This window comes from Salvia miltiorrhiza, chromosome 8 (assembly GCF_028751815.1).
Source record: "Salvia miltiorrhiza cultivar Shanhuang (shh) chromosome 8, IMPLAD_Smil_shh, whole genome shotgun sequence".
Classification (NCBI taxonomy): Eukaryota; Viridiplantae; Streptophyta; class Magnoliopsida; order Lamiales; family Lamiaceae; genus Salvia; species Salvia miltiorrhiza.
This window is the reverse complement of record NC_080394.1, coordinates 13,264,397-13,289,213: the sequence shown is the minus strand read 5'-3', so window position 1 is coordinate 13,289,213 and position 24,817 is coordinate 13,264,397. Positions and strand designations below refer to the sequence as shown.

At 33.5% G+C, this 24,817-nt stretch overlaps 2 protein-coding genes across 7 annotated transcripts; both read right to left on the bottom strand.

Moving 5' to 3' along the window:
- Positions 1-1,490: 1,490 nt before the first annotated feature.
- Positions 1,491-4,979, bottom strand: LOC131001143 (serine/threonine-protein kinase STY13-like). Its single transcript, XM_057927409.1, has 7 exons — positions 4,228-4,979; positions 3,713-4,064; positions 2,879-2,997; positions 2,587-2,792; positions 2,336-2,510; positions 2,070-2,204; positions 1,491-1,960 (listed from the first exon to the last, which is right to left on the bottom strand). Exons 2-7 carry the CDS (start codon positions 4,026-4,028, stop codon positions 1,754-1,756), a joined length of 1,158 nt encoding a protein of 385 aa, XP_057783392.1. The 5' UTR covers positions 4,029-4,064; positions 4,228-4,979; the 3' UTR covers positions 1,491-1,753.
- An 11,221-nt stretch (positions 4,980-16,200) lies between these two features.
- Positions 16,201-19,238, bottom strand: LOC131001144 (protein XRI1-like). Of its 6 annotated transcripts, none has more exons than XM_057927411.1 (10): positions 19,139-19,238; positions 18,759-18,869; positions 18,017-18,072; positions 17,815-17,937; positions 17,500-17,627; positions 17,356-17,419; positions 17,197-17,299; positions 17,075-17,118; positions 16,911-16,991; positions 16,201-16,800 (listed from the first exon to the last, which is right to left on the bottom strand). In XM_057927411.1, exons 2-10 carry the CDS (start codon positions 18,776-18,778, stop codon positions 16,529-16,531), a joined length of 891 nt encoding a protein of 296 aa, XP_057783394.1. In that variant the 5' UTR covers positions 18,779-18,869; positions 19,139-19,238; the 3' UTR covers positions 16,201-16,528. The 6 variants fall into 6 exon arrangements, with proteins under 6 accessions (XP_057783394.1, XP_057783397.1, XP_057783395.1 ...); XM_057927414.1 differs by having other exon boundaries at positions 17,197-17,284; positions 19,139-19,237; XM_057927412.1 differs by lacking the exon at positions 19,139-19,238 and having other exon boundaries at positions 17,815-17,934; positions 18,759-18,999.
- Positions 19,239-24,817: the final 5,579 nt, after the last annotated feature.

The window sequence follows — 24,817 nt, the reverse complement described above, 5'->3', positions numbered from 1 at the left end:
ATGGCAGTAAGGTTAAGGGTGATGAGACTTTCATAATAAAAAACTTAGAAGAATCAGAACGGTGAAAAACTTGCTTGTGAGTTCTAAATGGATTGCAAAGCAATATCTCAATAATCTTATGATCAAGCACAACTTCATAGTAGCTTATTTGAAAAGTGACTTTGTTCAGAGGTTTAAAGTGGATGTTGGTAAGAATAGGTTGTATATGGCCACAACTATAACACTTGATACCTTAAGTGGGACAATAGCCGAGCATTATGCTAAGCTTATGATACACATAGTTGGGATGAAAATGGTTGATAGACAAGGTATATTTGAATTAATTTTGGATGAAGAGTCTGTGTTTAAGGCTATATATGTTGGGTTCAGTTCACTCAAGAATTGCTTCATCAGTGGCTGCAGGCCAATCATTGGGTTGGATGGGCATCATATAAAGACTCGTATGTGACGTGTGTTATTGTGTGCTATTGGGATTGACGAGGATGATCAAATGTTCCTTATTGTATGGGCTGTTGTAGAGATTGAGAACGCAGAATGCTGGACCTGGTTCATAAAAATTCTCATTAAGAAGCTTGAAATAAATAATGGTCTTGGAACTACCTTCATTTCAAACCAATAAAATGTAGATTTATGTCACACATACATTGTTGCTTCATCATGATTGTCATAGCACTCATCTCATTCTACACTCATGTTATTCATGCAGGGTCTCATTCATGTCGTTACCACATTGGCACTACTAGCAGAGCACATAAATTGTATTAGATATGCATATGCTAATTGTAAAAAACAACATAAAGACATAACACTTAATAATATGTTCTGGAATGCAGTTAGAGCCACATATACTAAACAATACCACCTGGCCATTGAAGAGATCAAGAGTGAGAAGCCTGCAACTTATGATGATTTCATTGAAAGAAGGCCACAAAAATTCTATAAGCTTTTATGAATACATTTCTTCGCTGTGACATAGTAGACAATAATGTTAGTTAAAATATTCAATCGGTACATAATAAATGTTAGAAATAAACATGTTGTACATATGCTATAGTAGGTGCTCATTGATGGATAGACAATACAAGAAACTTGTAGAAATTGAGGGCCTTCGGGATAAATTATGGCCTAATATTAAGAAGAAGTTGGAGAAGTTAAAGGATCAAAGTAGATTTTGTATTCCACAACCTCTTTCAGGTGGTTTGTTTGAAGTGGATGCGTTTGCTGATAAATTTATTGTGAATGTTGAAGGTAGGTCTTGTACTTATAGAGCATGAGATTTATTAGAAATCCCATGTGTCCATGCTATTTATGCCTTGTATTTTTTTGTTGCAGGATTCGACCGAGATAGTCCATGACTATTTCACGATTGAAAGGCATAAAACGACATATGAATTTGGTACAACACTATTAAAAGGTGAGAATTTGTGGCCACAAGCACATGGGTGGGATGTTGTTATACCAAAGTGTAGGCGAATGCCACGCACATAAAATTTGAGTCTTGAAAACATTTCATAATCTAAATACTCAATGACGTCGAGTTCAAAGTGAGTTTACAAATTTAGCCCATTATTTACAAAATAGACGAACATTGGATTCATGGATGATGCAATAATAAATTACAGCTGTGTATTTTTCCTCGTTATAAAAAGGAAATGCCCCACAATGAAGGCAAATAGACAAAGAAACGAAGAAACGAAGAAATCGATCACCTCTTGACAAGTTTTGTAATGGCTGAAAAACAGAGGGCAATCTCTTATGGCCCCCTACTCGGAGCAAAGCAGAAACACCCTGGTAATTGGTCTTCCGGTATCATGCCGCCGCCTCTACTCGTGTCGATCGACTCCAGCAACCTCACCACCTCATCCATCTCTGGCCGTTTCTCCGGGTTCGCATCCCAACACCGTTTCATGATGCTTGCAAGAGAGCTTGGGCAACAACGAGGGATGTCCGGCCGTAGGTTCTATCAAGGGTTAGATTAGATTAGACTGACAATACATATGGTCGAATCTAGTATTTGAATGACTCAATAGGGCAATGGATTCAAAGGAAAAATATTGAATAAAAGCTACCTGTTTAACAACAGCTGATGAAATATCAGCAAAGCTAAGATCAGGATAAGGTAGATCACAGCAATATATTTCCCACAAGCAAACACCAAAGCTGTACACATCGCACTTCCGGTTATAAGGCTTCCCATCGAGTACCTAAGTAGACGATAAATTTATCATTTATAAGCATAAAGGTTATAAGGCTTCCCATCGAGTACCTAAGTAGACGATAAATTTATAGTTTATAAGCATAAAGGATATCAATTTCCAATTTTCTAGAGAAATACCTCGGGAGCCATGTAGCCTAGAGTTCCGGTTTCACCAGTCATGTCCCCCGGGTTCTGAGCTTCAACACGAGCGACACCAAAATCAGCGATTTTCAGTGTTCTTTGAGAACCTATAAGCATGTTTTCCGCTTTGACATCACGGTGTACAATCCTTTGCGCGTGCAGATAGCTTAGCCTGCAAACGTATGATCTAAGGTGAAATGTTGAATCATAGAGCTGCTGCAGAAAATATATGTTTGAGAAAGATTTACCCTCTTGAGAGGTCCAGAGCAAGTTGGATCACAACTTTAAAGGGAAGCTTCTTTTTTCGGTTCTTGAATAAGTAGTTCTTCAACGTGCCTCCGGGTAGAAATTCCACCAGAACGCAACATGCCCTTGGTGGAAGATTCGTATAACCCTCGGATGGGTTTTTTGGAGGAATTTTCAATTGTGAAGTCCCCATTGATGCGCCAACAAACTATAACAAGAATAATGTTTTAGGAATAATTACTAAAAAATGAAGAACATATCGCGAGAAAGAAATGAAAATAGGTAGATACTTACGCTTGTGACATTTGGATGGTTGAGCTTGTGCCAAACAGAAACCTCCTGTTTGAATGATGCTCGAATCTCAGCAGCTTCTGCAGCTGTTTTCGTGCCATCCTCCCAATCCAACAGCTTAACTGAAAAAGAGGAAAAACATGTAAATAGAAATAATATCCAACCTTCCACACAAACATAAAATGTGGCACACAAAGATTTAATTTACTGTTACTTGAAGCATCTAATCCGTTGTGTTTTGAATTCAATTTTGCTGCAAATCTATGCACTTGAATACATGCTATGTCTAAAAACACATCAAGGGCTGTCGTTCCATGAAATACGCAGATGATGTTTCGTAGCTACAGAGTGGTGATGCAGAGAAAGGACACATCATGCGCCCTAAAAAGAATTCGCCTAACAAAGAAGACGAGCTCTCAAACTGCTGTAAGCTATTATAAAAGAAGCAATTCGTGCAAATATTACGACTTGAAAGGCAGACCAGTTTGAAGTAGAAACTGCATCTAGATTAAATACAACGACTTCAAGAACCATCACGTTATAGATATAGTAAAATAAAACAGCCAAATCAACTACAGAGGCAAAGCTCTTGATATTTAAAAGCTAAAGTAATATCAAGATCATTGCATCAGTTTTCAGTAGTATCGACCAGAACAGAAAAGCAACGAGCAGCGCCCAAACCATACTGTCTAAGATCATTAAAGCACGAACTTCACATGTTACTCAGCTCAACAGTCATTACAGATTGCAGATAAAAACAGTTTCAGAAAGCAATATTGAACAAATAAGCTAGATATAAAACCAACATTTTTAAACAAGAGATTGAACAAACTATACCTGCAACATCCCGACCATCATAAGTTCCCCGGTAAACTATGCCGTAGGTTCCCTGAGCCACAAGGTATCGAATTTCTAACTTAGTAGGATCGATCTCCCACACCTCTCTAGGCTTTTGGCTGCTCTGAGTTTCCAAATTCCTAGACCAAACCTTGCTCAGATGCTTCTCAAGCTGCAAATCTAAGCTCTTGAGATCGATCTTATCAGCCCGAAAAATCATATCTTTGCTGCTAATGCTTCCTACACTCTTCTCCGACAAGTTGTTAATACTACTATTTTCCATGCCCTTCAACTCATCGTTCGTATTTGTATCCATGTTGCCCAAAACTCAGCAACAATATCAAGCCTTAAACTAGAAAATATGCAGCACAATCAACAACTCTTCACTAAAATAGGCAAACTAATCAAACCAGTATACAAAATCAAATATGTCACCCCAAAAATCATTTTTTTTTTCCAACAAAAGATCAGAGCTTCATGATCAAGCAAAACATGAATACAGATTTAGGTTCAACCTTTTAATCTCCGAATTTTGAACAACGAAAACTCTGATAACTTGCCTTTTATAAGAGGAATTCTAATACAAATAGGAATAGGTAAAACAAAGAAGTCAATTCCAATGTGGACTTCTAAACCAATAAGATTCATATAAAAGAGAGGACAAATAATCCATGAGAATTAAAAAAGAAAAATTTGACTTTTCAAGAGCCAGCCAGCAAGAGCTGGGGAAAATGCCCAGAAAGAAAAGATTTAAAAGTAAACCCTAAGAAAACGACCCCTAATATTTTTCTAATCGCAAAGACCGACTCCAACACCATCCATAAACATTCTTCTTAACAGAAAATCAAACCCAAAAGGATAAAACAAATCTTTCTTCAAGTAAAAACAAGAAATAAAAGATGCCCAGAAGAAATTAACTGTTTCACATATCCCTAGGCCCAAATCAAAAGATACTAACAAAAGGGAACAATTTCATGCATATAATACGTATATCGCACGATTTAAACAGCGAAACCGCAAAATTTGACTAGATGTGAAAAAAGAATTCAAGAAAATTAATTTTAGGCCGACATATCCCCAGAAAGAAAGAAGAATTAATATGTGGAGAAGAAGAATGATGGGAGAATGAGGCTTGAGAGAGAGAGAGAGAGCGCGGGTGTTGCCTAAAATTGAGGTTTTATTTATTTTTCTAGAGAGAGAAAGAGAAGAGAATTTAGAGTGGGACAGCATAGAAAGATACTACCGAAAAACAAATGTACTATTCCGTGCATGTCCGTCCAACTAAATTACCTGAAAAACTAGAAATACGCGGCTGGATTTACCAAATTGCCCCTCCCTTGCTTGCTTCAATTGAGTTTTTTCAATTTTGTTTGCCTGCCAGTGCCAGCCAATCACATTGCTATTTGATTTTTGGACTACTATGACCCTTACTTTATCGTAAATCTCCAAAATTCTACTAAGAATAATTAATAGTAATCCAAAAGTAAGTAAAGTTAATATATGAAACAAAAGATCTGATATTGCACTCTCCAATTACAACAAATAAAAGACGACGGTTGGAGCTATGGTGGAGATATCAAGATTTTCTAGGGCCATTGTATTTATATTAGATTTGGGATTTGATTATGTTTAATTATCTATATAGTTTATGGGTTATCCATTAACAATTCTATTGGTATCATGATTTATGTTTATTGTCTTCCAAATTGGTTTTGTACTATATGGATAGACTCTAGAATTTAATCAAGATAGCTTTGTTGAAAAAAAATTGTTTGTGCCCTCTAATTAATTTGATTATGTAAAACTATTTTGCTTACATTAGAAACGCTAATGTTTTCTAATTAAATTTATCGTTGAACCTCTCTTTAAGCCATTAAACCATTTAATTATCGATTAATTAATTAATCGTTAACATAGTAAAATTAAACAGTTCAGTCATAATTAATCTATAGAATAGTATTATTGCATCTGCATCTGCATCTTGCTCAAATTTTTCATTATTGGTATTCACCTTTCCACTTTTACTTTTCAGATTTATCTCTAGGCTCTAGATATATTGATGCAGGGAAATCGTTTAATTGGTCGATGAAGATTGACAAAATATAGGCAAATAATGCATGTAAGAGTTAAATTTTGTTGATTTTTTATTAATATAAGAAGAGTTAGGAGTGTTCACTATTTGATTTATATCGTAAATGAAATCGAACTAAAGTATATATATTTGTGCAGTTTGATTTGATTTACAATTAAAAAAATTTAATTTAATTTATATTTTTAAAAAATTATAATTTACGGTTTAAATTTGATTTTTAGAAAATATAAACCAAACTGCGAATTTTATTATTATTAGTATTATTATTATTATTGAATTTTTATTCAAAGAATATTAATATTAGTTTATATTCGTAACTATTTTTACAAATCATATGACTACGTAGATTTAGAAACTTCCCACTCACCTATCCTCCCATCCGTCCATCTTTGTCAGTTATCGACCGTCGCTCGTTTTTATTAATTTAGTGATTTTTTGCTAAAGAATGTCGCCTCTTAGCGTTAAAAACAGATCAACTATTTAATTCATCTCTGAGAATTCCTATTCATGTATTCTGACATTTTTAGTCTTATTTTTTTAATAATGTCATATTCTACTCTTTTAAAAGACCTTCTAGATATTTGATTTGAATTGGTTTTAGTGCCAAACCGTACTAAATCAAAATATTTTTAAATGGCTCAACCCATTGAGTACATTAGTATTCAGTCTTGCAAATATTTTCAAAACCTTTTGCAGATTGAGCAGTTGGTGGTGACGCGTGCGAGGATGGGAAAGGGGTTGTTGATGTTTGGCTTCCGCTGAAATAAATTTACTTGGTGAATATTATCTGATGTCTAACTATGTTGATACTTCATGGACTATTTTATGTGAATTCCATTTTTCATTGCTTTCCACAATGATTGTTTTTCACATATATTTTATGCCTAATATGAAATGTTGTTTTGGTCTCAGACTTTCGAACTTCCAATCCCATTCCAATCCCATTAGGGAGAATAATTATAACGCCAGCTTGTTATCTTTTAAATACGTCATATTTTTCAATTAAGGAGATTATGTCCAACTCTAAGCCTAAGGGCACATTACCCATTTAATTCAAGTAAAGCCTATCACATTCGTCACATATCTCATTTCTTATTCTCTTGAAAAATTGGGACATGATAGAATAGTATCAGAGCTTTAAGTTGAGAACTTATCTTGTAGGTCCTACATAAGGGATGGAGATTTAGGTTCCTAACTAAACTAGTTCAACTGTTTTAATTGCCTGCACATCAGGTGAGACTTTATTCTCGAAAAGTATGTGTTGAGCTAATAAGCTCGATTTTATGAAATGTAAAAGTTGATGGTTCATGTGCTTTCTATTGGTTATTGCTTCTATCAGAACATTGTTGGCTCTGGCAACCAGAATTGTATACTTACACCAGAACCTGTTGTGTCGAGAGATTCGATGACAACCATCAGTTGTAGATATCTTCCAATAGATGAGCCAAGAAAAATATGAGCTCAGACTATTTTTAGTATGCATAGAATAACTTGTTTTGAAAACGTTCTATGTTATACTGTCTAAAGCATGAATTATCTTTTCAGAAGATAGTTTTCAAAATGTTTTTAAATGGCTCAACCCACTTAGTACATTAACACTCAGTCGTGCAAATGTTTTCAAAACTTTTTGCAGATGAGCTTATGGTGGTGACGTGCGAGTCTGAGGAAGGGGTTGTTGTTGTTAATTGAAGAATGTTAGATTTGGCTTCCACTGAAATAAATTCACATGAGACAATATAGTGGCAGAGCCAGATTTTCGACTTGAGGATCCAATTTTTTTCAATAAAATTAATAATTAAAGAAAATAAAAAATAAATAATAATCATTAACACCATCGTTTAAATATATAACATGTAAAAGAAATAAAATAAACATAATTATTTCAGAAATCACAATATTTCTCTCCTATTTTTCACGTTTAGAAATCACAACATTTACAAATAAATCTTTTTTTTAATGTAAGATACTAAGCAATCATTCAAAAGATTGTCTCTCATATGATTGAGAATAACACTCTTGATGATCTTCATTGCTAAATACACCAATGAAAATGTAATGTTCCCTTGTAGAAATCATCTCTTTGGCAAGATGTTCAATCCTGATAGTTCTCAAGTTGACTTTCAAGTTCATACAAAACTTCAAAAAATTTATAAAACTTTGCAAGGCAAAGCATGGCATGCATAAAATTAATTACTACTTGTTGACTTCATTGAAACGTTGATTCAACTCCAAAATTTGAAGGCCAGTTATAGTGTAAAATAACTCAACTCGATAATGATAGAAATAAAATTTATATTTTTTTATTTTTTATAATATATTTACAATTTACAAAAATACTTCTAGTCTTTTATAAAGTTATATATGGGTGCAATGACCCCAGTGACCCCGGCACTAAACTTATGGAAAAAGGCATAAACTTAAAAATGTGAACTTTTTTTTTTTGAAAGAATTAAACTTTAAGAAAACAAGAAGCAACTCTATATCTGTTTAGTGTTTACTTTGCCTTTAATGACATCAAAAGTAGCAATAGTTGAAAGGAAACAAAAAGCAACTCTATATCTGTTTAGTGTTTACTTTTTGCCTTCAATGACATCAAAAATTGCAATAGTTGAATGAGATGTCAAACCAAATTCTTCTTTAAAATTTCTTCATTTAAAATAAATTATGATCACAAAGGTGGAAAATTATAGCAAAATACTATCTATAAAAAACAATGATTTTTTTATTTCAACTATACGACGTTTTAAAAAAGGGTGATTCTATTCACGACCTCCATTTTACTCTCTATAGTCTCTCATATTAAATAATAATAAAAAATAATTATAAATTAATTTATAAATTAAATATGATTATTTTTTAACTAAATTAATCAAATCCATGTGTATTGTATAGCCCCAATCTAAGAGAAAACCCCCCTTCATCTTCAGATCTTCTTAATCAAATTCGTGTGTTGTATAGCCCCCAATCTAAGAGAAAACTCCCATTCATCTTCTTCAATCTACCGCAACTCTTCTTTTCCGGCGAAGATCACCGCCGCTTCGACCACCACCATCGGCCCTTTTCTTTTCTTCCTCTAACCCTTTCTTTTCTTTCTTGCGATCCAGTTGACGCACGCACACAAAGAAAGAGAAACTGCCCCACCCCCTTCAAATTTCCGATAAACAGCAACGACGGGACCGTCAATTTCCGATCAGCAAGATGTCAACTGTATATTACTCCGTCATTTCATATACTATTACTTTGTTGATTTTCTCAAAATTGTATTAGTGTTTAGATGACCACGTGCGTCGTCATCATCACCATAGTAGAAGAAATCGACAGCTGTTAGATTCCTCAAATCATTATCATCATCTTTCCAGGCACATTAATTCATTTTTGATTTCTACCATATAGTTTGGGGTTGTACATAATTTGAATTTTAATTTGATTATAATGAATTATATATATTTTTTGAGAAAATTATAATGAATTATATTTAATTTATGGCTGTATAAATTATAGAGTAAAATTGTAAATCTATAATTACTTTTATTTATTATTTAATATGAGAGGTTAGAGCACCCGCATCGCGGGTCCTCGATGGGGTACTCGAGGAGACCATCGTCCTCGAGGAGGGCGATGCGGCGAGGAGCTCCTCGAGGACTCCTCGAGTTATCGAGTATCCTCGATAGGGCGAAGGAGATGGCGCGTGCAATGCACGCGCCCAATTTAAAAAAAAAAATGAAAAAATCGAAAATTCGAATTTATATACACTTTTAATTATGTGATTTTAATGATGTTTTAGATTTTTTAAATTTTTATGTATTTTTTTTTTATGTTTTAAGTAATTTTAAATTTTATGTTTAATCCAGTATTTAAATATGCAATTTAAATTATGCAATAAAATTTAAATGAAAAACATAAAATCAAAACTAATATTATCAAGGAGGCTATCAAGGAACCCCAATGCAGCACTACCTACTCAATAACACAAACACTATCAAGGAGGCTATCAAGGAGGTCCCAATGCGGATGCTCTTATAGGAAGTAAAGCGGGGCCTGTGAATAGAATCACCCTTTAAAAAATGTTAGACTATACGTATATTTGGTCCTACAAATTTGGCCCAAATCCACTTTGTTGTCATCGTTGACATGGCAAAGATATATTAGTTGTGTCTGCTCCAACAAAAAAAGAAAAGGATAGATTGGTTGTTGCATTTTTCCAATTAAAGAGAGAGAGAGAACCAAATTATATATAAATATAATATGAAAGAGGCCTTTTTTTCTATTCTCTTAGTTTTCCTCATTGTTGGGTTGAGTTTTAATCTCAACAGCAGAAATAAAATAAAACGATAAAAGACACAAGATATATGTGGTTCGGTCATCAAGACCTACGTTCATGGAAGGTTTTCGGGTGTTTTCATTATATTTGGAAGGTTTATATTTTACATGGTGTAGAAAAATAATGAAAGAAGCTCCCTTAACTTATAACCTAAGGTCCTATTTATAAGCATTTTGCCCTAAAGTACTTGGGCCTATTTAACCTTAAAGCCCACTAATACAAGTTCCTTGGCCTAAATCTACTAATCTGCCACGTGTCTTCGACATTTCTTTAACTTTGGCTTGCATTTTCAGATTTGGCTTCTCATTTTCTTTAGACTCATCGTAGCTCTGAATTGTGATGCTCAGCTCTGCTAGGCTTGGATTTATAGCTGCCTCAAATCTGCAACAATATTCAAGCGACACAAATACAATAGTTTAATTTTAGTCATGTATGATTTATATTCGGGCCATAAGTGGGTTTAACGTATCTTATTTGGGCCTTTCTTTAGAAGGACGGGAATCCCGGATTCCATCCTCATCACTCATCAAATTTTCTCTTTTCTTTTTTCTATTTTAATTCTTTCAGAAAAACTCATTATCTTTTTTAATTCTTTAAAAAAAAACTCATTATCGTTGATTCATGAAAAAATATTCAACATGGACGTTAAATTAAAGATTACGAGAAAATCTTTAATTCAATAAAAAAATTATTTGAAATGATTAGTTATGATCATTAAAAATGTAGTAAAAATTAATTTTTGTTCGCTCTCATTTATCTCTAATGTTGAACATCATACTCTTTTTTCATTTTGTTCTCATTTGTTGGTGAAAAATAAGTATATGTCATTTTTTTTCCTTTCAAAAAAGTATACATGACTGTTTAATTATAACTATTTTAGATTTAAATATTTTTAAATTATAGTAATTTTTAATGCAATTAAGTAGAATGAAATTTGTATTAATTTTAGTATGAATTTATAAATAAAAAATTAGTTATATATTCCCTTCGTCCTGTAAACATAGTCATAGGATGGAGTGACACGGGTTTTAATAAAATTGGTTAAGTTTATTGTGAGTGGAGAAATGGTCTCACTATAAAGGTATGGTTAATAATGATAATTAATTATATTGTGAGTGGAGAGAGTGTCCCACCATGTAGTAGAATGTGTAAATAAGTTAATATATGGAGGGTAATGTATTGTGGGGTAGTGTCTATAAATGGATTAGGACTATTTTTTGTGGACACCCCAAAATGAAAAAATATGACTATTTTTACAGAGTCAGAGGGTTTTTTAGGACAATAACTTAGGTTGATTTGGAAATTAGGACAATAACTTTCAGACTTATAAAAATAGAACACTAATTATTAAGCGTTGCACCTGCAGGACATTTATGGGCAATTATTGAATTTTGAGACTTTTTTGCACGAACCAAGCACATGACAACCCGCATGGAGGGATTGATTATGTGGCAAGCACGTCATTTTTACTGCTCCGAATAGGATGTCATGAGCTTGGTCTATGCGGAAAAGTTCGAAAATTCGATAATTGGCCGATAAATGTCCTGTGGGTGAAACACTTATTAATTAGTGTCCTATTTTTACAAGTTCGAAAGTTATTGTCCTAATTTCCAAATCAACCTAAGTTATTGTCCTAAAAAACCTTCTGACTCATTTTTACATGATGGGGGGAGTATCTTAAAATTAGAATTTAAAATATTATATAGAATTATTTGATTATGTAAATGAATTATTTATTTATTTATATAAATATATTTATTGTTATATTTTTCTTTTTATATTATTCGTATTTTCCTGATTTTTTAATTAGTTTTGGGCTATTTAAATATGAATTTTTAATAATAATATAGTTTGAACTTTTAAGAGCTCAAAAAATTGTCTCCCTCCGTCCATGAAAATTGTATGTTTATTATTTTCAATCCACAAAGATTGTATGCTTTCATTTTTTAGAAATCACCCCTTATATTTCAAACATCATTCACACTCAATATTTACAAAATATCCAACCTTTAACACATCAACTTTGGTCATTCACACTCAATATTTACAAAATATCCAACCTTTAACACATCAAAAAAAAAAAAAACTTTGGTGGGTCTCTTTTTTCAATTTTGGTGGACCATCTTCTACATTTTACACACATCTCTCAATTATTTATAAAAAATCGTGTCATCCACTCCACCAAATAATCTTTGTGGATGGAGGAAGTATATTAAATGACGACTATTAATTTTGTTATATTGATGGTTTTGTGTTATTTGCTCAATATGAGATTGGCTTATTATTTTACTTTACAATCTATAAATTTAATTATTATTGTATGTATTTAAATATTATTATACAATACTCATTAAATATAATATTATACTCATTAAGTTGATATTATTGTTATTATACAGTAATATTTTTATCAATTAATCTAACTTATAAATAATGACTTTTTAACATTTTTACATAATTTATTATTTTAAAAATAAATAAATATATCATGGTTCGTGTGATTTAAAAATAAATAAATATATCGTGGTATGTGCATCGCACGAGAAGGTGTACTAGTTCGATTATGAAAGTAGAGTATTTCATGAAAGTCTTATTGTGACACATGTATAAATAAAATATAGATATAAACTCATAGCTAATGATATAAAGTAGAGTTCCGATTCCATCCCATGGGTTAAATGGGATGACCTTTGTTTACACAAGAATGAGGGGGGCTTGGGGTTTAGGAATATTGAATACTTCAATGTTGTGTTGGTGCTGAAATGGGTCTGGAGATATCTTTCAGGGAGGAACACTTTGTGGGCCAAAGTTGTTAAGTCTATCTACGGGGAAGTCGAGTGGGGGGAGGGGAGGGCGGGGCTGTCGGGTCGGCAGAAGTTACGAACGGAGTGGTGGTCAAAGATTTTGGCTTTAGGTGAGACTCAGCCGGATAATTGGTTTTGGAGGTGTGTTAGTAGGAAGATTGGAGATGGCAGAGATAGTCGGTTCTGGGAGGATTGGTGGGTTGGGGGTAAACCTCTTAAGCTTCTTTTTCCTAGGCTTTACCATCTTTCGGCAAACAAGGAGGCTACCATTAGTGAGTGTGGGGTCTGGGAAAACGGGACTTGGAAATGGGAACTGAAATGGCGAAGGGATTTGTTCGATAGGGAAGCGGAAAGCTCTAACGCTCTCACAAATGTTATCTCTTGTATTTCTCTTGATGAAGGCTCAAAAGACACGTGGAGATGGAGCGAGACAAAAGACGGAATTTTTTCAACAAAGACCACATACTCCTTGAAGTCGGCAGCAACAAGGGAGCTTCATCCATCTCCCATTGACTTGGAGGCAATCGATTTGCTCTGGAAAACTAGTGCTCCCCATAAAGCAAAACTCACGGCGTGGCGTGCTTTGAAGAACCGACTGCCGACCTGTGATAACTTGAAGAAGAGGCATGTCAACCTGACTGAGATCGAAGCTATGTGTAACGCGTGCCTTCAGCCCACAGAATCAACTAAGCACGTGCTTATGTTCTGCCCAAAATCAGTTGCAGTCTGGGATGATCTCCTCAAGTGGACAGGAATGACAACGGTGACCCCAAACTCCATCGACACCTTTTTCCTGTCCTTCACTAATCTGGGACCGAGAAAGAAATGCCGAAATTTCATGTCAGTCTTGTGGGTTTGTACCATTTGGCAACTCTAGAAGGAACGCAACGACAGGAGGTTCGAAGGGAAACAAAGAGACGTGAAGTCCACGACCCTCGAGATCAAGGTTAGGATGAGGTGCTGGAATTCTACTCTCAATCTTCTCGATAGAGAGATCCCTATGTCGTCTTGGTGTACTGATGACTTTTCTAATTGTCTTGTGTAAGAAAAGGGGTTTCTGTTTCGATGCTGTCGCCTCTCGATTGAGAGGGGCCGGGGGTGTTGTCTTGTGAACCCCTTGGGGCGAGCGGAGGTGGTGTCTGTACTTTGCTTCTTGTCGCTTTCTTTTCTCTCGAGTTGTTGGTACCTCTGGTGCTGACGCTTTTTCTCATTTATATAATCGTTCTTTTTCCGATCAAAAAAAAAAAAAAAGCTAATGATATATTTATAATTATAAATATTAATAAATTTTAAATATATCACTAAATTTTTAAATTTAAATCTTAACCCATATCACAATAGGATATTCTCATAAATATTTGTGTGTATGGCTTATAAATTGATTCAAGTAAATGGTAGTTATCTTTTATATATATATATATAAAATGCTACATAAGTATTTTATTGGGCCGTGTTGTTTTATTTTAATAGATTCCAATAATAATGTTTTTATTCGTAGCCCTTATTTACTCATTATAGCCTGGTGATTGCAGTTTCGATCAACACATATTTTAAAGGTAAAATATAAAATGAATAATCTATTAAATGGAGCTTCAATCTGACTTTAACACGAATTGATCGGAACAAATGATAGCTTCACTGGACTGGACTCTTCGAAGGTCTTTTATAACAAGACAGTGGAATTCTTTTGGTTTTATAGTGAAAATAGATGAACTATTGTTTGAATATTTGAATGTATGGGTTATTTTGAATTGCTAATAGTAAAAAATATAATTAAGTGCCAAAGGAATTTTGCGTTTATATTGATTTGGGCGGAATTTCTGCTAAGGAATTGAACATGTGTCTACAATGGTGACTCTTGATCTATTTATAGCTATTTCAATTTAAGGGCATTTTAGTAATTTTAGCTTTGAATATGGAGGGGCATTTTCATTATTTCAACTCTATTCTTCTTGGGCCTCAAGGATAATTTCGTCTCTTTAGATCATCGAGTGTCATGTCAACTGACAATGAATATTCAGTCGCCTCCATATGTCAGGAGTTTTTACGAGACCATTTGTATAAACGATTATGGGACTACTCATAGGTGCGCCACGTAATGTCAGGTATAAAGCGCTTTTTGTATTTTTCTCCAGCTCTGCATCTCCTAGGTGCTCCTCGTAGAGATCAACTCTATTGACTGATGTTGAACCCTTTTAAGAAATTTTCAGGTTATCTTAAGCAGATTTGTATAATCGGAAAATTTGATGAGCCTTCACTTGAATATTTTGCCTCCTTCTTCTTAGTTTTCTTAAACCTTGACTTCAGCTATATATGGGTAAGCCTCCACTTTCTACCCTCGTCTTCAACTCTAGAATGATCTCCAATCTCCTTTCTCTGGAGATTTTTCAATAAGTTTATTGGGTCTGTAGTGCATTTATTTGAGCCTATTTCATAATAAATAAATGGGCTCTAACACTATCATCATAACCTTTTTATCTAAAATATTACTCACTCCGTCCAACAATTCTTGATCCATTTTTCTATTTTGGTCCGTCCACCAATTCTTGACTCATTTCACTTTTAATTTTTCACTCACAATAAAGTAGGGCCTTCATTTCACTCACAATATACTCCACCAACTTCTTAATTAAAACTCGCGCCATTATGAAATGGGTTAAGAAATGGTAGACGGTGGGAGTAGTATTGATCCTTGTTATGTATGGAATGAAAATATAATACTTATACAATGTAAAAATCATATCCGATATTCAGATATAAATAATTATAGTAAGACACAAAGTAATTGAATACTGAGTGGATTTTGTTATTAATTAAAATATGAATTCAAAATGGGTTTTTACTAATTTGTCTTACTGCCCATTGGCCCAAAATTAAAGTTCCAAGAATCCACCACTACCCATTCAGAATTCACGTGAAATTTCATTATGGTTCGTCGCTGCAAACATAGTTGGTATGGTCGGAGTTTGATCAACAGACAAAGAACTCCAGCAGTTTTCTGGCCTCTACCAAATTTAGTTGATCTTCATCAATTCACTTCCTTCTCGTATAAAATAGTGCATTTTCATGAATGTCTACCATTTCCATTTGATTTCTTGTTTGTGGTGGAGAAACTGCATTACAAATTAAGGTTCAAACCTTGTATTTATTTATGAATCAATTCACATACGCCTGCGCTCTACGTAACGCTAAATTCTAAAAACACAAAATCTTCTGCCAAAAAACGAGGAAATAAATATGGTAGTGAAAATTTGAAATCTAAACCAACATGTTTAAAAAAAAGAGAGAATGATATATAGATCATATTGGCAGCATCAAGTATAAATACTTTTACATATTGCCTATCATTTTGATAAAGCTGTAACTTTAACATCAATGGGTTGATAAAGAGCTCAACGTTCAAGTTTCATAACATGGTTTTTTCGCATAAAAAACGACGAAAACTGAAGTAGCTTTCCTCTAAAGAGAATGAGAAAACAAGGATCAACTATAGGTGAAGATCCTCCAGTATAAAACATCATAATATGTGTCCAACTTGAGAAACCAGTTGGGAACTGACCTCAAGAGCTGCAGCTTGTTCCTCGTGAGAAACGAGCAGTCTACCCTTTCGTCCTCATGATTGTGATGCTGCCCTTTCCACCTTCAGTGTGGATTTTAGTCTTCCCAACAACAGGTTTCCCGGAGAATGCTGATGTGGGATAAGCAGCACTAGGATCATCTTCTTCTGGTTTAGGCTTTGGCGGATTGTGTATCCTCTGGTTTATGTCCTTAAGAGTCGTGTCTCCAAGAACACCACATGGTTTGATGAACGTGAACGGATAGATCACGGATGATGCCAGTTTAGGAGGTGTGCGCATGAATGATTTTGTACCTAATTAGTGAAATGGAAAAGAGGGATGCCATTCTTGAATGTGTTGTCTGAAATAGACATTTTGTTACATGATTTACTGAAAAAAGGAAAATGAAAAAGGCTTAATTTACCTTTAAAGACAATGTTTCGAGGAGTAGTAAGGTTGTTCTCGACCAGATTAGCTTCAATTTCAGGAGCAGTTTTGCAAAGCTCTGCAATAACACGTTTACATTGCTTTGAGAGCTTTGAGAGTGGGGGTATGAAACGAAAAAGTCCAAGATGATTTTTACATTACCCGTAACATCAATTTGAACGTCGGGTGCTTCACATGCACTAGTGCTGTTGTTTACACAAAGGGCTAATCATGAACACTATTTTACTTGAGAAAAAGAAAAGGTGAAAGTGATGCAAACATACAAATCTTCGTTGCAGAGGTGCATCTCGGCCTCATTGAAGCAGTCAGTGATCCACCCTTCAGATGAAGGATCCAAGCACTCGGTGCTGGCTGCAGGCATGCCATCTGTATCATAATAAAAAACATGTGTATCTCAGACACGAGATGTGTGAGAAACGAACCTGTGAAACCAGCAACCCACTGTGACATGTCTGAAATAGCAGCTTCAAGAGTCTGTTGTGTCTCCTAAACAAGGAATAAAACCAGACTTATATAGTAGCTATGTTGGAAATTGTTGTACTAGAAAAACACTAGTTTGCATCAACCTTAGATCTCAAAAGCTCCTCGTTGCAAAGGGGTGTTTCCAAGACTTCGGACTCAAACTGTAGCATCCTGCGCCTTTTCACTTGAGAGGAGTGTTCCCTGTATAGCTCCGACTCTTTCCCTGTCGTCTCTACAGTTTTATGCAACAAGACACAACTTGAGCAACGTCAACTATTCTGTCAGTCGATTCTCCCATTTTGCACTCACACAGATAGAATAAGCAATGGTAACTTGGTAAGTGAAGAACACATGATCATGAAAACCAAACAAATTTGCTTCATCATGCAAACAAGAGTTGGATAGTGACAACGTCGTACCATTGTTGGAAACATAATAAGCTACGTCTCCGCAAGCCTTGACCGGGGTAGTCTCATTGTCAAACATATAAGAGATATGATCTACATTGTGTTCCACTTCATTCAAAAGGGATTTAGATGCTTCTGCCAGCCACAAAGGTAAGCTTCAAATCCCTCAATCAAACAAGAATTTAACAGCGAAAAACACAAGTTCGAAGCTTACCTATGCTAGTGTGATCTTCAAGAGAATAAACCTGACCTCGCCAATCCCACATGTCACTGTTATCAATTTACACAAAAAAAAAGCAAAAAGAGCAACGGCTTAAACACAGAAAGGCACAACTGTGTGAAGAAACTAACTTTGACTTAGATGATATTTCATCTTCTATTATAACCAATAATTGCAGCTATGTGGATTATAGCAGTTCCATAATTCCAGAAGCCCGGAAACCATAAGCTCGAAGAAAATCATGCTGATGTTAAGAAATGATTGGTCAAACTATATAAATCAAGAGGTAGAAACTTTTGTCCATAAAAATTGCACTTAATATACATCCTTGTGCAGAATAAATTAGCAAATTCTTGTGAACTATATATAAGAGATGGGGAAATTGTTTAAGCAAAAAAGATCTAATAACTCAAATCTTCTAGAAAGCTCCAACTTTCTAGGGATCAGATAATCCAAGAGAGCTAAACAATAAGGATTAAGATTCTCTTTATACAGATTTAGACGTCAATGAAATGACATGACATCTATAATTGATATGAAATTAAAACACACGGGTATATATATATATATATAGAGATATATACTGTAAATACAGACACAAAACCACAAAAAATTAGCTCAAACCAGCACAAACAATGAACAAATTCCTATTTTGATAGACCACAAAATTAAGAAAATCATAGAAAAATGGACCCTATTCGAAAATCAAAAGGAACGGGGGGATTGGAGAACTCACCTGCCATTGTTGTAGCTCATCTTCTCTTCCTGCAAAATTTTTCCTTCCTCCAAAAATATTTAAAAACAATAAAAGTAAACAGTGTTCTAAATCAGACAACACCGCTCTATCCTGTTAACAAAAAAACAAAGTCTTAAACTAGCCGTTATAGAGGTTAAATACACACAACATTAGTGTAATTATATCTCTGTAAGATGCAACTGCTAAATATATAAAAAAAAATACAAAAAAACAGTGCAACTACTTATACAAATACACCTTCCAAGACGGGAAAAAAGAAATATTAATGAAAATCCCCTCTTTTGAATAATACTATATTTATATGTATTAAATGAGTGAAATCAACCCTGAAAATCTGGAGGTGGTGAACACTAAAATACCTCAGATATAAAATGTATAGATGAAACCCATATAAAACAAATACTACTATATATCATGAACCGCATATATACATGTAGGCATAAATACAGAAATTGTGTCTAGAGCATATAAAATTATTTCTTGATATGATTTGAATGAATTATATATTTTTCTTTTTGTGACTGTTTATGACAAGTCAATGTAGGTCATTCTTGGCTTCTTGCTGTTTTATTTTTCAGCAGAAATCCTTTCTTTTATACTATTATTGCAGAAATGTTTTAATGATTTATAAGCAATTATCAGACAATGAATTAATTTCCACATTAAACGGGACCGCAGTTAATTATTGTATTACAGTTGTCTGCCTTAGTATTTAAACGATCTGCGGTGTTAATTGAAGTAATTAAAATTTCACGCAGGTTGCTCCTAAAACTCCACATATATCAATGTTTTCAATTATTAGTGATTATATCAACGTACTAGTTAGAAAGATTCTGACTTTTTTTAATTGTTCTAACTTTAAAAATTAATGGAAATATTGGTTTTAGGATTTTTTTTTTATTATTTTTGCTTTCGCGTTTATATTTTCTTTAGACGCAAATTTAATCATGACATTTTTTAAAATAATTCTTCCCGAAATTGAAAATTATTATTGATATCTTTATATATATATATACTCCCTCCGTCCCATCATTTTAGTCCATTATTCCATTTTGAGATGTCCCACAAAGATAGTCCACTTTTCTAATTAATACTATATAAAAATAATGTTTTTACTAAATTAACCTTATTTAATGCTTCACTTAAATATGAAAAGTATGTGTGAAAATAATAAATAAGGGTATAAAAGATAAAAATATAAAAATTAAATGCATTTTCTTAATATGTGTGAAAAGTGGGAGGGAACTAAAATGGTGGGACGGAGGGAGTAATATTTTGCAAATAAGTAGACTTAATAAAATGATACACAATCAGATGATTCAAATACCTGACGGCGCATGTAAAACAAAACCACCGGTGACAATTGTGGCATATATATTGATTAAATTTTTATTTATTTATTTTTTATCATTTTGTAGATATAATATATTTTTCTCCTTTTCATGTAATCATATTTCAAATAAAATATATAATATATATCTTAAATGAAAGATAATGAAGTGACTTTTAACTTGATATATATGGTGTGCGGAAATAAATTTAAAATGAACAAGTTATAATTTAAAGTTTTAACATAGTATTAGATACTGTATATTTTTAACTAATGATATTTATATATTATATAAAAGAGCAATTTAACGACTATTTTTCCGCCATAATTTAAAATTTCAGTTATTTTTAAAATTTCAACTATTAAAGTATATTTTAATTCAATTCTACCACGTTTTAGGTGGAGGAGCATTCTTTTTTTTCCAAGTTAAACTTCTATTCTTATTTGCTTTTATTGTTTTTAACTGTTTTCTTTCTGTTTTTTCAAAAATCGTGTAATTTAAGTAACAATAAAATATTCAATATGCATATCAAATTAAAGAACATGAGATTAGCTTTAATTTGATACTATAATAGATATAATATAGATTTAAGATAATAAAAATATTGAAATTTCAAATTTCAAATTAAATTGTCTTCTCTCTCATCTCTCTTATTTTAGTTCTTTTTCTTAAATGATCTATTTTCATTTGATTGATTTTGTTTTATTATTTAAATGTATATTATATATATATATATATAGAGCAAATATATAAAACTGGCCACTTTCATATTGTAAAGATAAAAAATGTCCACTAAGATAAAAATGATAAAAACTATCCACTTTGTAGTTGAAAAGACAGAAATATCCTCTCTTAAATACATGTACTCTCTCTTTCTCTCTCTCATTCTCTTCTCTCTCCCTCCACGCATCTTTCTCCTCTCTCTTTCTCCACGCATCACCGTCGCCGACCTCCGCCGCATCTTCCCCATGTGCCCGGAGCTCCTCACCTCCTCCTCCACCGCCGTCCGTGCCACCACCTTCCTCCTCCGTGAGGCCCGCACGCCGCCGACCTCCTCTACGTCGTCCACCGCCGCCCCTGCCTCATCGCCTGCGGCGTGGAGTGGTAGATCTAGGGTTCCAGACTATCTTCATCTCCATCGCCGCCGCCGTCTATCTCCACCGCCTTCATCTCCGCCGCCGCCTTAATCCTTAGGTTGCTGGTTCAAATCCGGCAGTGGTTGTGGGGGGATGTTGCAGATCTAGGGTTCTAGACTTCCAGGCGTGGTAGATCTAGGGTTCCAGGCGGCTTGGGGCTTGAAATCCGAAGCGTCGCCGCCTCGGCCTCGTCGCCTCCACCATCTCCTGCTTCGCCCCCTGCCGCGAAGCGCCGCCGCCCCCGACCTTGTCGCCTCTGCCATCTTCTGCTTCACCCCCCGCCGCGAAGCGCCGCCGCCCAGGCCTCGTCGTCTCTGCCCCGGTCTCGTCGCCTCCGCCATCTCCGACGTCAGGTAGGGGCGGCGCTCCTTCGGCTTCTTCTTCTCCTCCTCCTCTTTCACGGTACAGAACGGAGGCGGTGTTGCTGAGGACAGTGTTTGGCATCTGGCAGAGGCTGCCGGAAAGTGGTCTCGGCGGCGAGAGGAAAGGCGCAGTGCAGCGCGTTTTCCCAGTAAAAAAAAAACCTTAATTCCATATCTGAGTAATTTTGGGGATTTTTGTTTTACTTCCTTGAAAAAAAGTTTAGATCTGATACGTCTGTGAATGATTTTCGTTCTAAGATCTGTTGAGATTGTTGATTCCGAGATTGAATGTTGAGATTGTTGATTCAAAGGAATTGTTGTATTTTAATTGTAGATTGAATTGATTCGAATAATATTTTGTTGTATTTTGATTGTTGATTGAGCTGTATAATTATTTTTTTAATGTTCTTAAATTCACAACCAAATTTATGAATTCACAGAAGCTTAATGTTTTTGAATTCACGACCACATCTATGAATTCACAACCAGATCTATTAATTCACAACTAAAACTCGAATTCACAATCAAAATAAATTACAGTTTTAATTGTGAATTCAAACTTTAAAAACTCAAATTCACAACCAAAATAAATTTTAGTTGTGAATTAAATTCAGGTTGTGAATTCGACTGATTGTGAATTCACAACCAACATAAATATGGTTGTGAATTAAATTTTGATTGTGAATTCGTTTGGTGTGAATTCACAACCAAAAAAATTCTAGTTGTGAATTAAATTTTGGTTGTGAATTCGACTGATTGTGAATTAAATTTTGGCTGTGAATTCGACTAGTTGTGAATTCACAAACAAAAAATTCTGGTTGTGAATTCGACTGGTTGTGAATTCTCAATTCACAACTAGTGTAAATTCACAACCAAAAAATTTTGGTTGTGAATTCACACGGGTTGTGAATTGCGGGATTTTTTAAAGGGGTGATGTAAAGTGGACATTTTTTTAATTTTTAATGTGAAGGGTATTTTGGTAACAATGGACATTTTTTAAGTTTTTTTATCTTAGTGGACATTTTTTATCTTTACAATATGAAAGTGGCCATTTTAAAAATCCACTCTATATATATATATATATATATATATATATATATATATATATATAGGGGCCGCTTCAATGAGACCCCCTAATTTTGGTGAGATCTAAGGTACGATCTGGTGCTTTTATTTTATCAATCCTATGGCTGATATTGTATCTGGAGGGAGAATTTTTTTCGCAGGGTTCGAATCCTGGAGAGAGCATAATATTTTAAATTTCGTTATTCATCAGTATATACTGCATTGTTCAACAGTATATAATGCTTGTTCATTAGTATATATGTCTTATTCATTACCAATTTTTAATTTTTTTTTCATCAGTATATACATCTTGTTCGTTAGATATACGTCTTGTTCATTAGTATTATATATCTTATTAATTGTCCTCAGTGTTTCACGGAAAATAGGGGGTCTCACTGGAGCGCGCCCCTATATATATATATATATATATATATATATATATATATATATATATATTAAGCTTGTATTCTGACTTGGAAGTTGGAATTTGGAACAATAGCAAAATACATATTTTTAGCACACATTATTGAGTTTTTTAGATAAATGTATTACGTGCGAGATCCATATTATTTAAAATATTATTTTAAATTTTTTCTCATTCAAAATTGTGAAATGCGTATATTCGATTTGAATCAAATAGTAGGAAATCGAATCGAATAGTAGGAAAATTCGAATTGAATATTCGATTTATATTATTTAAAACACAATTATAAAAAATTAAAATAAATATTCAAATCGATTCGAATATTCTCAAATCAATGTACGAATCGAATAAAAATATTAGATGAGATTCAAAAAAAATATTTGAATATGGATTCAAATATGCAATTGTTTAGGATAATTCGAATATAAATATCTATGTTTAAGAAGAAAAGGCGTAACTTATTGATTCTGAATTACTTTTCTATCATGAGATAATACTGTTCACAAATAAATTCTGAATGCTTAAACTGAATCCTATCATAACATGCGAATTATAAATAGTATTCTCTTCGTCCTGTTGAAGTTTATGCGTTAATTTTTTTTTGGCATAGAATTTAAAGAATTAATGTTTAGTTGTTTAAATATATTTGTAGATTTGTGGTTAAGTCATTATCCAATTCTAATTAATAATTTTGAATTATTTTTAACTCAAAAATTTAAATAGAATAATATGAAATTTATTTTGATTTTTGATTTAATATTATATTTTTTTAAAGTATGTTTGTAAATTTATGGTTAAATCAATTATATGCTTAATTTCTCTACCAAATATAAAAACGACTCAACTTCGTTAGAACGATCGGAAAAGAAATACGACTCAACTTCGGTGGGACGGACGGAGTAATTGTTAAAAACCTGTCATAATATATATCATGATGTATTCATAATAGGTTATGGTTAAAAATCGCATAAATAAACCTAAATAAAAAAAAAAGAAGCACGCGAGCTTATATATATGAATCAAACTAATTTGCCACCTAATTCAATTAGTTGCACTATGAAAAAATATATTTCCAAATATTATACATATATTCTCGAAGTCAAGATTCCACTACACTGAGGAATAATACAAAGTAAAAAATAAATTCTTAAACATTAGACTTAGAAAATAGTAACGAGACAAAAAATTTGGTGATTGCATTTATTAATATAGTAATTTTTCTTATGTTTGGACAAAACCCCAAAAATTATAGTATTGTCTCCACTTCCATGTTGGACAAAAGGCCCATTTTCCTAGCAATGTCACACGCTTAATAATACGCAATAAAAATTTATTTTGCGCGATGCATTGGACTTTGATTCGATAATACGAACACTAATTTAGGTATTTGGTCAACTTGGATGTGTTTAATAAGTAATAAGTTGTACTTTAACTAACCAAAAAGTCGTGGTCCATGGAAGACAGTTTTCAGTTCTAGATCAGATCAATGATATCATGATTAAAGTGATGTTTGTTGGCAATACAAATATTTCAAGAATATTAACTTTGATGGACTCCCTTTGATTTCTTTTTTGCGACTTTGGAATTGTTTATCTACTTTGATTTACCTTTTTATTCTTCCTGCCATTATTTACTTTTTGTATTTCTTTACCCAATATATACCAAAAGAGCATCAATGCAAATAATTTACTTGATATTGTGTTTTTTAGATTTTTAATTT

Bases quoted from the DNA above. Each gene is read 5' to 3' on its own strand.
- LOC131001143 (XM_057927409.1), bottom strand. From the start codon at position 4,028: ATGGATACAAATACGAACGATGAGTTGAAGGGCATGGAAAATAGTAGT. The intron at 2,998-3,712 runs GTATAGTTTGTT...CCTCTTTTTCAG, and splicing joins TGATGGTCGGGATGTTGCAG to TTAAGCTGTTGGATTGGGAG. The intron at 2,205-2,335 runs GTATTTCTCTAG...TCGTCTACTTAG, and splicing joins TAGGCTACATGGCTCCCGAG to GTACTCGATGGGAAGCCTTA.
- LOC131001144 (XM_057927411.1), bottom strand. From the start codon at position 18,778: ATGAGCTACAACAATGGCAG. The intron at 18,073-18,758 runs GTGAGTTCTCCA...AATTGATAACAG, and splicing joins ATGAGCTACAACAATGGCAG to TGACATGTGGGATTGGCGAG. The intron at 17,938-18,016 runs GTAAGCTTCGAA...TGTGGCTGGCAG, and splicing joins TGAAGATCACACTAGCATAG to AAGCATCTAAATCCCTTTTG.